Source organism: Mauremys reevesii, linkage group 22 (assembly GCF_016161935.1).
Source record: "Mauremys reevesii isolate NIE-2019 linkage group 22, ASM1616193v1, whole genome shotgun sequence".
Lineage (NCBI taxonomy): Eukaryota > Metazoa > Chordata > Testudines > Geoemydidae > Mauremys > Mauremys reevesii.
In genome coordinates this window covers 8,249,748-8,263,001 of record NC_052644.1, presented here as the reverse complement: position 1 = coordinate 8,263,001, position 13,254 = coordinate 8,249,748, and the positions used below count along the sequence as shown (strand labels likewise).

The 13,254-nt window shown below is 52.5% G+C and overlaps 1 protein-coding gene across 1 annotated transcript in view; it reads right to left on the bottom strand.

The window, feature by feature from the left end:
* The window catches only part of LOC120388105 (soluble scavenger receptor cysteine-rich domain-containing protein SSC5D-like), a 60,710-nt gene extending 48,697 nt beyond the window's left edge, over positions 1–12,013 (bottom strand). Inside the window, exon 1 of the mRNA XM_039509695.1 lies at positions 11,803–12,013. Coding sequence (XP_039365629.1) covers positions 11,803–11,923 — 121 coding nt within the window. The 5' untranslated portion in view covers positions 11,924–12,013. The remainder of the gene's footprint in view (positions 1–11,802) is intronic.
* Between the last annotated feature and the right edge of the window lie 1,241 nt (positions 12,014–13,254).

The following is a 13,254-nucleotide window of genomic DNA, read 5'->3' as shown; positions in this document are numbered from 1 at the left end:
CAGACTTCCCCCCTTTTTTCTCCTTTTGCGCTAGCCCCACGTCTTCTCCCCTGAGAGAGAATGGTGGGTCACTAGATGTTCTACCGCAGTAGCTTTCGTCCGTGACGAAGACCCACCTCCCACACCAGTGAATGCCCCGGCCGAGTACTCACCGGGGCAGCAGGCTGCTCAGTCCCTGTAGCCAAAAGTCAACTGAAAAGGAGAGAAATTGAGAAAAGAAAAACTCGTCCTCTGAGCCATGGACTCCTCAGCCTGCTGTGAGGTGGGGTCGCCTTTGTCCAGGCCGTGCTCCACTAATGCAGGGGCGTTGCCTCAGGACCAGATCAGACAAGCCTGTGCAGAGCCAGCTGCAGTCATCTGCCTGGCTCAGGGGCTGCTGGAAATGCCCCAGGCCAGGGTAGTCATGGCTCCCTGCATGGCAGGTCTCAGGAGTGGGGGACTGTTTCTGGGCCGTCCCAGCTGCCCACTCACTCTCCCTCGCTGGGTCTCTGCCTGTCTCCTGCTCCCTCACAGCAAGGTCCTGAACCCCCAAGTCCCTTCTGCAGCCCCTGTCTCTGCTGCTGGGTTCGCTCCCCTCCGTGGGGCTCTGCCAGGCTAGGCCTGTCACCATCTCACGGCAGGGTCCCACCCCCTTCACAAACCGTCGTCCCACCCCTCTCAGAAACCCTCGTCCCACCTTCCTCACTGAACCTCGCCCCTCACCACTCCTCACCCTGCCTCCTGACGGATCCTGGCCCTGCCACCCCCTGCCTCTGACCCCACTTGCCAACACTTACCCCACTCACAGGCCCTGCCCCCCCCGACCCTTTCCCCACTGACCCTGGCCTGTCCCCCCACGGGCTCTCACCCTGCCCCCCGCACCAACCCTCACCCTGCTCACTGGCCCCACTCCCTGCCCCGCCCCAGCCTCTCATCAATCCTCACCCCACCCCCTTGCTGGTCTCACCCTCTCAATGTCCTGGACCCGGCCCCTCACTGACCTGTGACCCACCCCCCTCAGCAATCCTGGCCCTGTCCCCGCACTGTTCCTGGTCACATTCGCTGGCCCTGCTCCCGTCACTGACCCCAGCCCCACCTCCCTAGCTGACCCTGCCCCCTTGCACTGACCATCGCTGTTGTGTATTTGGTTGTCATGGTTTTGTTGCTATGGCAACTGAGTTAGATTATTATGGGTTAGCTCAACCGGTTCCAACCGGTTGAGGAGCTCTCTGTATATATGTAAATAAAATGGAGGTTTTGGTTAGCTGCCTGCTCTCTGGCCTCAAGTGATTGCTTCCTACACCGGCTGCCCCAAGGATATAACACTGGCGACGAGGATGGGATTCCGGTGCTGCTCCAGTAACAGAAGGAAGTAGAAGTCAAGGTAAAGACCAAACAAAGGAAAAAAGCTGCTTCTTTGCACTGACTGTGAAAGTGAAACTAAAAATCATGGCTACTCTGACCAGGCCCCTGGAGCCTTTTGATGAGAATACAGAGCAGTGGCATGTGTATACTGAGCGTTTTGAGCTTTTGGTATTGCAAATGACATTACAGAAGCGAAGAAGGTGCCAATATTCTTAACTGTTGTAGGGGCTAAAACCTACTCTCTGCTACGCAGCTTACTACACCCTGTTAAGCCTGAGACTAAATCTTACAGTGACATTGTGGAAATCCTGGGGTCTCATTTCTCCCCAAAACCACTGGTAATTGCTGAAAGATATAGGTTCCACCAAAGAGACCAAAAGGAAGATGAAACAGTTGTACAATTTGTAGCCATTTTAAAAAAGCTAGCAGAACACTGTGAATTTAAAGAAATGTTACATGATGCCCTGCGTGACAGGTTAGTGTGTGGCCTGTACAGTGAAGCTATACGGAAGCGCCTACTGACAGAGGCTCAGCTTACCTTACAGAAGGCTGTTGATATTGCTGTCTCCATGGAACTGGCTACAAGGGAGGCACAATACATCGGTGCACCCCCTAGGGTGCAAAAAGTGTCACAAGAACCGACCTACAAAACTGTGCAGAGTCAAGAATGTTACCGGTGTGGTAAGCTGGGTCACCAGGCATCAGAATGCTGGTGTAAGGACCTGGTGTGTCGACATTGTGGCAAAAAGGGACACATTGAGTGTGCCTGTAAACAAAAGAAAAAGAGGCCTGTGGTCTGTCCGACAAAAAGAGGAACCCTGCATACCCTAGAGCAGACCCAGGATGATCAAGGTGACACCTCATCGCAAGAGGAAGTGCCACTGCATGTTTTGTCTTTGGCAATGGGCTCACATGAATACTGGGTAACCCCGTTATTGGATGGCAAACGTATACGCATGGAACTGGACACCGGTGCAGCCGTCTCACTGATCTCCGAGACTGTGTATAAAGAAAAGCTACAGCATCTTCCGCTTAAGGCAACAAAAACTGTTCTGAAGACGTATACGGGAGAAGCTGTGCCTATGCTGGGCACTATTGATGTTAAGGTGGAGCTCAATGGACAGGTGGCTAAATTGCCACTGTTTGTGGTGAGAGGTAACTACCCAGCCTTAATGGGTAGGTCTTGGCTTGGGAAGATTCAACTGAACTGGGCAGAAGTGCACCGGATGACTAAAGAAGAAACCAGTCTAACCCCTATACTAAGGAAACATGCTGCTGTTTTTGGAGATGATTTGGGAAGTATGAAGGGAATCACTGTGACATTGAACATTAAACCTGGCAGTCCACCAAAATATCTGAAAGCCCGAACTGTGCCATATGCCATCAGGCCAAAAGTTGAAGCAGACCTGGAGCGCCTGGTCACCAATGGAGTCCTAATACCAGTTACCCATAGCTCATGGGCCACTCCTATCGTTCCAATCGTGAAGAAAGATGGCTCTCTCCGGATTTGCGGTGATTTTAAAGTCACTGTCAACCCAGTGTTGTGTGCAGAGCAATACCCACTTCCCCGCATCGATGACCTCTTCGCAGGCCTGGCTGGGGGACAAAAGTTCAGTAAGATTGATCTGAGTCAAGCATATTTACAGATGCACGTCGATGAAAAGTCCCAAGAGCTGTTGACTATTGTGACTCATAAGGGGCTTTATCGATACTGTCGTCTACCCTTCGAATAACATCTGCTCCCGCCTGTTCCAGACGGCTATGGACCAGATCTTGTGTGGCTTGTCAGGAGTTCAGTGCTATCTGGATGATATCCTGGTCACTGGAAGAAATGAAGAGGATCACTTAAAGAATTTAGAGGTTACCCTACAAAGACTGGAAGAGTATGGCCTACGAGTTCGCAAAGACAAGTGTGAATTCTTCAAGCCCTCTGTTGAATATTTGGGACACATCATTGATTCTGCAGGTCTTCATAAGGCCCCTGCAAAAGTTAAAGCTATTGTGGAGGCTCCCACCTCGAAATGTAAGCCAGCTGCGCTCGTTTCTAGGACTCCTGAACTATTATGGAAAGTTCATCTCACAGTTAGCCACACTGCTAAAACCACTTCATGAGCTCCTTGGGCAGAACAAGGCCTGGAAGTGGACTGAAGCCTGTGATGTTGCGTTTAACAAAGCTAAGGATGCATTGCTAAATTCTGAAGTTCTAACGCACTTTGATCCATCCTTACCACTGCAATTGGCCTGCGATGCCTCCCTTATGGAGTGGGAGCAGTCGTGTCACATATTATGCCTTCAGGAGAAGAGAGACCTATTGCTTTTGCTTCACGACTCTAAGCAAAGCAGAAACTAACTACGCCCAAATCGAACGTGAGGCATTAGGAATTGTTTTTGGAATTCGGAAGTTTCATCAGTACCTGTTTGGGCGAAAATTTACTCTTCTCACAGACCATCGACCTCTGACATCAATTTTGGACCTTACACAGGCATTCCCCATTAGCTGCTAGTCGTATGCAACGTTGGGCATTGTTACTTTCAGCACACACATATGAAATCAAATATCGAAATCCACTCTACACGGCAATGCAGATGGCCTCTCAAGGTTGCCTTTGCCGGTCAAACACCACGATAGTGCCCACAAGGAAATCTTCTACTTTGAACAGGTAGAGAATACACCCATCACTGCTACTCAGATAAAGAAGGCAACTCGCGTTGACCCAGTATTGTCCCACGTTATGGACCTGGTGATGCATGGAACATCTCGACAAACCTCTCCGGTCTCATCCGACCTTGTTCCCTACATGTCCAAGCGGACGGAGTTATCGGTCCAATCTGGTTGTTTGTTGTGGGGGAGACGTGTCATTATTCCACCACCACTGAGATCACAGATGTTAGAACAGCTACATTCCGGTCACTGTGGAATAGTGCGCATGAAGGAAATTGCACGAAGCTATTTTTGGTGGCCTGGACTGGACAGCGCTATTGAAGAGAAGGCAAAAGCTTGTATGTCATGTCAGGGTGTGAGGAATGCACCCCAGTGGGCACCCCTACACCCATGGGACTGGCCTGAAAACCCGTGGCAACGTATTCACGTTGACTTTGCTGCCCCCTTGAAGGAAGCATGTTCTTGGTGGCAATAGATGCCCATTCTAAATGGCCAGAAGTCTCTATAATGCAGTCCACTTCTGCAGAGTACTATCCAAAACTACGAGGACTCTTTAGTCGTTTTGGTCTGCCAGAACAACTTGTGAGCGACAACGGACCGCAGTTCGTTTCTCAGGAGTTTCAAAATTTTATGAAAGCAAATGGGATACACCACATCACGTCAGCACCATATCATCCGTCCACCAACGGATTATCTGAAAGATTTGTGCAGACAATGAAAAACGCTTTGAAATCAGCAAGGACATCACTCCATTCAAAAGCGTCTGGATACCTTTTACTTTCCTACAGAAACACACCTCATGCTACGACCCACGCATCTCCGGCCTTTCTAATGATGGGACGACAGCTGCGCACTTGCTTTGATCTGCTGAAACCTTCTGAACCCCGACAAATTGTGCAACATCAGCAGCAATATCAAGTCATCAGACGGGCACCCAGAGCAAAAGACCGAACCTTTAGCCCGGGACAGCCAGTTTTGGCTCGGAATTATACTTCCAGAGCTAAATGGGTTCTGGCCACAGTCATCACTCAAACAGGACCTGTTTCCTACACAGTCCGGACTGCAGAGAATCTTACCTGGCGCGACATGTAGATCAGCTGTTGCCAGGTCATGCCAGTCCTCAGGACCCATCTGCAGTTGAGGGTCTGACTTCACCTCTTCTGGTGAGGATCGCATCACGAGTCACCTGTTTCTGACTGTTCTCCTCCATTACTGCCGGCGGCTGAGATACCCCTTTGCCCAGCACGAGCTGATACCCCCTCCTCACCTGTTCGTGCTGCGGACCCTGAGCCCCTAGTGCTTTCGGGTGCAACAACACCAGTAGTTCGCCGTAATCCACCTAGAGACAGAAGACCTCCTCATCGGCTGGATCTTTAGCTAGGGCGAACCCACGGTTATGGGGCAAAATAATCCCCAGGGTTTAGCCGGGAATGGAGGCAGTCTACCCTCCTTCTCTAGTCTAGTGTGTGTTTTATTTAGGGGATGTTCTTATTAGGGGGGGAGGAATATGTTGTGTATTTGGTTGTCATGGTTTTGTTGCTATGGCAACTGAGTTAGATTATTATGGGTTAGCTCAACCGGTTCCAACCGGTTGAGGAGCTCTCTGTATATATGTAAATAAAATGGAGGTTTTGGTTAGCTGCCTGCTCTCTGGCCTCAAGTGATTGCTTCCTACACCGGCTGCCCCAAGGATATAACAATCGCCCTGCCCTCCGACCCACCCCGGCCCCACCCCCTCACCAATCCTGGCCCAGCCCCCCACAACTCTCCCCCTGGGCCCTGCCCCAGACTCTCACCAACCCTGGCCCCAGCCTCTTACTGACCCTCCTCCCACTTGCTGGCCCCAGCCCTGCCCCCCTCACCAGCCCCCACATATGTGGCTGGGTCTTTACTCAGCCCCTCCCACCCTCTCACACGGCTTTTGTCCCCCTGGCTCCGCCCCAGCTCCTCCCCTGGGGCTGCTCTCGCTGTCTCCTTCCCCAGCATGCACAGAGGCTGGGACCTTAGCCGGGCTCCCTGATTGTGGGCCAATCAGGCTGCCTGGTCAATCAGACTGACTTGGGGCACTGGCTACTATCCATTGGCCCTAGTCTGGAGTTCTCTGATTGGCCAGAGTCCCAGGGTCCCAACTGCTCCTTGACCCCTCCCCCCTCTCCTGGCATGGGGCGAGGGCAGCCAAACAACCCACCCAGTGCCAGTGAGGGCAGCTGGCCCCTACACAACAGACACGTTTACAAGAGCCATCACTCAGCTTGAGGCCTGCCGGGTCTGGAACTGTGTTCAACAGAAACCATCCACAGAGCCAGGGCCGGCTCTAGGCTTTTTGCCGCCCCAAGCAAAAAAAAGTTTGGCTGCCCCCCACCTCAGCCCTGGGCTCTCCCCTCCCCACCAATGCCCTCCCCCACCCCCTGCCGCCCTAGCCCTGGGCTCCCCCCAACAAACGTGACCTCCTCGTTCACCACAGCAATCCCCGTTTACACTTGCAGTGGGGATCAAACCATTTCTCCTATTTTTATTTCACTTTAGTATAAATCTCCCCCCACCCCCTGCAACCCCATCTTTAGTGCTCCAAATGCACATGGAGTAACCCTCAAACCTTGTACCCGGAAAGGGATGGGGATCTAGTAAAGAGGGTTCAGGCAGCAGAGCGGGTGTGGGGGTGCTTGGGGGCTCTACACTGGCAGAGAAGCGGGGTGTGATGTACTCACGGAGGAGGAGAGGGGTTATCAGGAGGGTTGCGGGAGAAGAGAGGAGGTGCAGGGGAAGGAGGAGGTGCGGGAGGAGAGGACTGGGGGAGGGTACAAGGGGAGAGGTGTGGGTGAAGGGAGAGTACAAGGGGAAGGGGTGCGGCGAAGGAGCGATGGGGGGAGGGACAAGTGGAGGGGCTGCGAGCAGGATGGGGGGTGCCAGGGCTGAGAGGGGCAGGTGCTGACAGCTGCTTCCCCAGCCCCCTACAGGCAGAGCTGAGAGGACAGACACTGACCCCCCAGGTGCCCGAGCCGCGGGGGTCCCCTGGCGGGGCAGTATCCTCTGCTGCCCCGCTCGGAGCCGGGCTCTGCCTCTCCCCGCCCAGGGCAGGCAGTGCGAGGCTGAGGCAGGAGAGGTGTGCAGCGAGCTGGGTCCAGGGGCAGGAGGGGGCAGCTCCCTGGCAGCTCGGGCTGCCCAGCCACTCGCCCTGTCAGCGCACGAGCCGGGATCCGCTCCCCCTGCCCAGCCCAGTGGCGCCCTACACAGCCCACCTGGGCGGGGAAACACCACGCTGCCTGGGGAGACTCGGAGCAGCAGCGGTGGCGGCAGCAGGACCCTATCCCTGCATCCCGGGCCCTGCTTCCCTCCCTCCCCGGCTCCTCACACCCACCCAGGCTGGCCTGCAGTTCAGGCTGCCCTGCCGCTGGGGAGTCAGAGCATCATCCCCCGGAGCTGAGCCCCTCTCACCGCCGCAGCCCGGGCCCAGCTCCGGGGGATGATGCTCGAGCTTCCCAGCGGCAGGCAGCCTGAACTGCAGTCCAGCCTGTGCAACTCAGGCTGCCATGAGCACCATGTAGCCACTGCAGACAGAACTGCAGTGTCAGTTCCAGCTCAGCCTGAAAGCCTCCGCTGAAAGGGAACATGTTGGTTCAGGGCCGGCTCCCGGCTTTTTGCTCCCCAAGAAAAAAGGTGGGGGGGTGGGAGTGCCGCCCCTTGGAAAGTGCCGTCCCAAGCACATGCTTGTAGCACTGGTGCCTAGAGCCGGCCCTGCACAGAGCAAACCCGACAGACGGCGGATGCTGAACGAGAAGACGACTCAAGGATTCCAGAACAACCCCAGTCAGTCATTGTAACTAGCAGCCAGCCAGATGGCCAAGCTGCTACATGTTGGCATTTTGCAGTTAGGAACCCAGGGTGGTTCAGAGACACTGAACAGACTGATCCGTCCTGAACTTCACAGCCAGCGTGACAGTGTGAATAAATGGCAGGAACATGGAACTTAATGGGGGAGATGGACTGGGATGTTAACCTGTAGTGCTCTGCTCAGCCACTGGGTGGCGCTGTGTGTAACATCCCTTAGGGAGCCGAACCTCAGCCGTCCCTGGCAGGGCATTAAAGGATCTAAGGATGAACACAGCAGAGGTGGACCAGCAAATTCTGTAGCCAGACCACACTTGGGACAGATGCATGATACACCCTGCTCCCCCGAGATCTGGCCAGGCCTAGCACTCTCCTCAGTTGGTGGGAGGAACAATTACGGTGCATGACCTCCCCCTGCCTCCCCAGTGTGCGTGTGTATGGGGGGGCAGTTACAGTGTGTGAACTCCCCCTGCCCGCCCAGGGTACGGGGGTGGGGGGGGTCTTACATAGTTACCGTAGTCCTCTTTCACAGGGCATTAACTCAAAATAGGAACCTTCAGTTCGCGCCAGCAGCATCCACACAGCTCCATCCAAGTGCAGCTCTTTGGTGCACTCTGCAATTCACACCCCCACAGCTGGCTCTGTGCGCAGTGTAGACATGACCTGTGACTGGGGAGTTGTGTCCTTCCAAAAATGGGGGAAATTGGGTTTGAAAACAGGAGCACTGGAATTCGAGCAAGAAGCCAGGATCGTGGGTGAGCTGATAATCGGTTTGGATTTCACTGAGGCTAATAAGTACACAATGAATCAATGTAATACATTCATTCTAGTGAATTAATTCTTCACCAGACCTGGGGGCCCAGCAGTGCTGCTCTCAGATCAAGGGAGAAACTTTGAATGCAGTGTTTCTGCAACTGTGTGAGAGTCCAGGGGCTCCACAAACCTGCCCCAGCCCCGCACACCCAGCACCGTCTCATGGGATGATAGAAAGTTTCAGTCTGACTCGAGGGTTTTACAGATTCATAGATTCATAGGTCAAAAGGGACCACTGTGGTCATCTAGCCTGAGTCCTGTATAGAGACCTGCCCTGAAATAACTCCTAGAATGTTTAGAAAAATATCCAATCTTGAGTTAAAAGTTGTCAAAAATCATGAAGAATCCACCACAACCCTTGGTAAATGCCTCATTCCAGTCTGAGTTTGTCTGGCTTCAACTCCAGCCATTGGCTCCTGTTCCCCCTTTCTCTGCTAGACTGAAGAGCCCATTATGAAATACTTGTTCCCCGGGCCCATGTAGATACTTACAGACTGTGATCAAGTCACCCCTTAACTTTCTCTTTGTTAAGCTAAACAGATTAAATAGGTTTTCTAGTCCCTTACTCGTTCTCACGGCTCTTCTCTGAGCCCTCTCCAGCTCATCAACATCTTTCTTGAATTGGGGACACCAGAACTGGACACAGAATTACAGCATTGATCACACTGGTGCCAAGTGCGGAGGTAAAATAAACTCTCTGCTCCTACTAGAGATTCCCCCGTTTGTGCATCGCAGGATCACAGCAGCTCTTTTGGCCACAGTGTCTCACTGGGAGCTTGTGTTCAGCTGTGTCATAAATAAACAGATCAGAGTTAAGATCTCTTTTACCTGGAAAGGGTTAACAAGCTCAGTAACCTGATGAACACCTGACCAGAGGACCAATCAAGGGACAAGATAATTTCAAATCTCTGTGGAGGGAAGTCGTTGTCTGTGTTTCTTTGTTTGGGTCTTTGTCTCTCTTTGGATTTAAGGGTGACCAGACATATTTTCCATCTCTCCAGGTTTTCTTAAGTATCTTCTTCTATTCAGTATAGTAAGTATTAGAAAGGCGGATTAGTCTTATAATTTTATTTCTGCATTTGCAATTGTGTGTTGCTGGATAAATTCTTTATTTCTGTTTGTTGTTACTTTGATTATTCTGAGGAGGAGGGAGGGGAAGTCTCTCCAGTTCTTATAAGCTAGACCCTGTATTTTTTCATCCTGGTAATACAGAGAGAGTGTACTTTTTTTTTCTTTAATAAAATCTTTTCTTTTAGAACCTGAGTGATTTCTTCCCTTGTTTGGATTTTCAAGGGAAGGGGAGGGAGAAAAGTGAATCCCTCTTTGTTTGATTCAAGGAGTTTGAATCAAGGTATCTCTCCCAAGGACAAGGGGAGGGGGAAGAAGGTGGGGGAAATAAATTATTTCCCTTTGTGTTGAGATTCAAGGTGTTTGGATCTGTGTTCCCCAGGGGAAGTTTTTGGGGGAACAGGGAGTGTGTCAGACACTTAAAACTTGACTGGTGGCAGCAAGAACCAGATCTAAACTAGGATTTTAGTTTAGAGGAGTCCATGCAGGTCCCCATCTTATGAACGCTAAAGTTCAAAGTGGGGAATAAACCTATGACCAGCTGATTATCCATCGTGACCCCCAAATCTTTTTCAGGGGCACTGCTTCCTAGGAGAGAGTTCACCATGTAAGTATGGCCAATGGTCTTGGTCCCCAGATTTATACATTTGCGTGCCGCTGTATTAAAATGCATGTTGTTTGCTTGCACCCAGTTTACCAAGCATCCAGATCTCTCAACCTGTCCTCTTCATTATTTACACTCCCCAACTGTGTCATCTGCAAACTTTCTCAGTGATGAACTCTTCTTTTAGCATCTAGTGAAAGAGCCATCATCTCTATATTGGGGCTTACAAAGTGGATTGCTGGCCCTCTGGAAATGCTGGTGGATGCTGAGAGGGAGCTGAGATTTTACTATTAACTTGTCTTTGTTCTCCAAGTTCTGTCAGTGCCTACCTGAGTCTGAGACGGGCTGTGTCTGGGGACAGCACATTTCATGGCTGACTGTGGCCCCAGTGACTGTCTCTGGTTGTGTGTTGTACAGCACCAAGCACAGCGGCAGTGCTGAGGGGCACCGGGCTGGGAGTGATGAGACCAGGGCTCTGTTCCCAACAGCTGCTATCACATCCCCTCTCTGTGCCCCTATTGCCTCTCTCTATCCTCTCCATTTAGACTCAGCTCTTGGCGGTAGAGACTGCCTGTCGCCTGCCAGTGCAGAGCCCAGCACCACAGGGCCCTGAGCTCGGCCTACAGTGCTGCCGTAACATGAATTCTTCTGTTTGCATAATAAATAATAGTTAATAATAGTTAAGAAATGGAGCCTCAAACACTGAACAAACACAATAAGAGCAAGACAGGAGTTATGTCATTCGGGGAATCCTGTGTGCAGTTCTGGTCACCCGCATGCAGGACAGATGGATTGAGGTGGGACCAGATGCAGAGAAGAGCTGCTAGGGTGGTTGGGGGATGGAGGCTGGTCGTATGAGAGGAGCCTGGAAGAGCTTGGCTGGTTTGTCTGGCACAGCAGAGGCTGAGCAGGGATCTGGTTGCTCTGTATGAATTCATCGGGGGAACCCCGGAGAGTGAGAAGAGCTACTGAAGCCAAAGGACAGTGCTGGCACAAGAAAAAATGGGGATAAACTGTCCAGGAGTCATGACAGGCTGGAAATGAGAAGGTGGCTCGGGAACAGCCTCCTAATGGGTGAGGGGAGAACGCGCTAACTCACGTGAAGATGGCGCTTGATAAGTGTGTGACTGGGATTCTATAACACGCCCTTCCAGCCCTGTGTCCCAGGTTCCTAAAGAGACCAGCCGAGGGCGGCTGGGAAACACCTCCAGGAGTCAGAGACATGCCGGTTTCTTTTTACTCTTTTAACACTTAACAAAAGTTTAACTAATTGTATTGTAAAATCGTATGTGCAGCTAGATAGATCCTGGTACCACCCACTATTCTAACTGCTAGACTCCACTCCCCTTCCCAAGGCAGGAATAGACCCCAGGAGTCCTGGCTCCCAGGACACAGCTATGCTGTGTCTGACAGGTGGGGCTGGAGAATCACAGGTTGCCCCCAGGGCTATTCAAAGCCAGAGCAAAGGGAAAAGGCCACTCACCCCAAAGCCAGGCCAGGAGGATGGGGATCCTTGTGTTCCCGGCTCCAGCGCAGGCAGCCGAGCTCCTGCCAAGGGGGTGCCCAGCTGGGAGCAGGAGGCACCCAGGAAACCCCATGTTCATCGCACAGTCCTTGTGGGGCAGCGTGGCCAGGGGTTAGGGCAGGCGATCGTCCTTGTGAGAGAGGCAGGCTGAGCTCTATGTGATGGTCACAGGCTGGGAGGCTGAAGAGATGGGGAAGGCACCCAAGAGGGCAGGGACCCAAGAGGTCAGGGGGGGTGTGACAGGCATCTCACTGTAGAGACCCCTCCCTCCGCCGCCCCCCCCCGAAGTGATCCAATGCGTGTGCAACTGAACCCACAGAGGAGAAGTGACCCTCATGCCCTGCACGGTGGCTTTATTTCTATCACGGGATTGTGAAATACGTGTTCCTGAAACATGCTGAGCAAACAAACCCCTCTTGCAACTGCTGGTTCTGGTACACATGGGGTGCAGGGGCTGTTCCTGGGGCTGGTTCACAGGGAGTCAGCAGAACTGGTCCACGGAGGCCTGGTGGACACAGGACAGGTGCATGGGTTGGACTGCGGGTGCGAGGATCAGCCCATGCAGTTAAAGCGCCACAGAGGACACCCTTACTCCAGTTGAACAAGGCTGAGGCTTGGCCTGATCTACACCTAAAGGTTAGGTTAACCCAAGTACATCACTCAGGGGGTGAAAAATTCAGACCCCTGGAACAAAGAACTCTCCCATTGGCCTGGCTACTGCTGCTTTGAGGGGTGTATTAACTATGGTGACAGCAAAGCTTCTTTCATTGTTGTAGAATCTGCATCACAACACCACAGCTGCGTAGCACTGAGCTGTGACACTGCTGCGGTTGTGGTGTACACACAGCCCTTGTCTGCCCTGGAAAGGGGCATCACTGCACTGGCCTCACCACGTGGGGACACCCCCATGTACCTAAAGCAGGTCCATTCGCACCTGAGCTTACGCCCAAGCCACATTCCCATGTTATCATCTCAGCAAATCCCAAAAGGACATGGTCTCCTTGCAGATCGAGCATCACGCAGCTCAGTCTCTGGCCAGCTCCTGAAGTTTTGGGGTGGATGTTTGGTCTATGCCCATCCTTGGCGATCTCAGTGGAACAGGGAAGTGTTTGTTACCTACGTGATCGCTGTCTGCCTAGCAGCTTTCATTGGTAAACATGCTTCATAATTCACTGGTCTCCTGTCCCAAGAGAGCTGCTGAAACTGAACCAAGAGCTGATGGAGGGGGGCGCTGGGTTCAGCTTCCAAGGTCCTCACTGCTGATATGGTCTTGCCCCTGCACACAGAGCAGCTGACAAAGGTGACTAGAACTGAGACCATTCCCATGGGACAAGGGCTAATATGAGCTTTACCCCCAATCTGAATGGAGCTGGTGCCCGTCTGTGTAGCTGAGGCGTGCAGCTGCCAGGG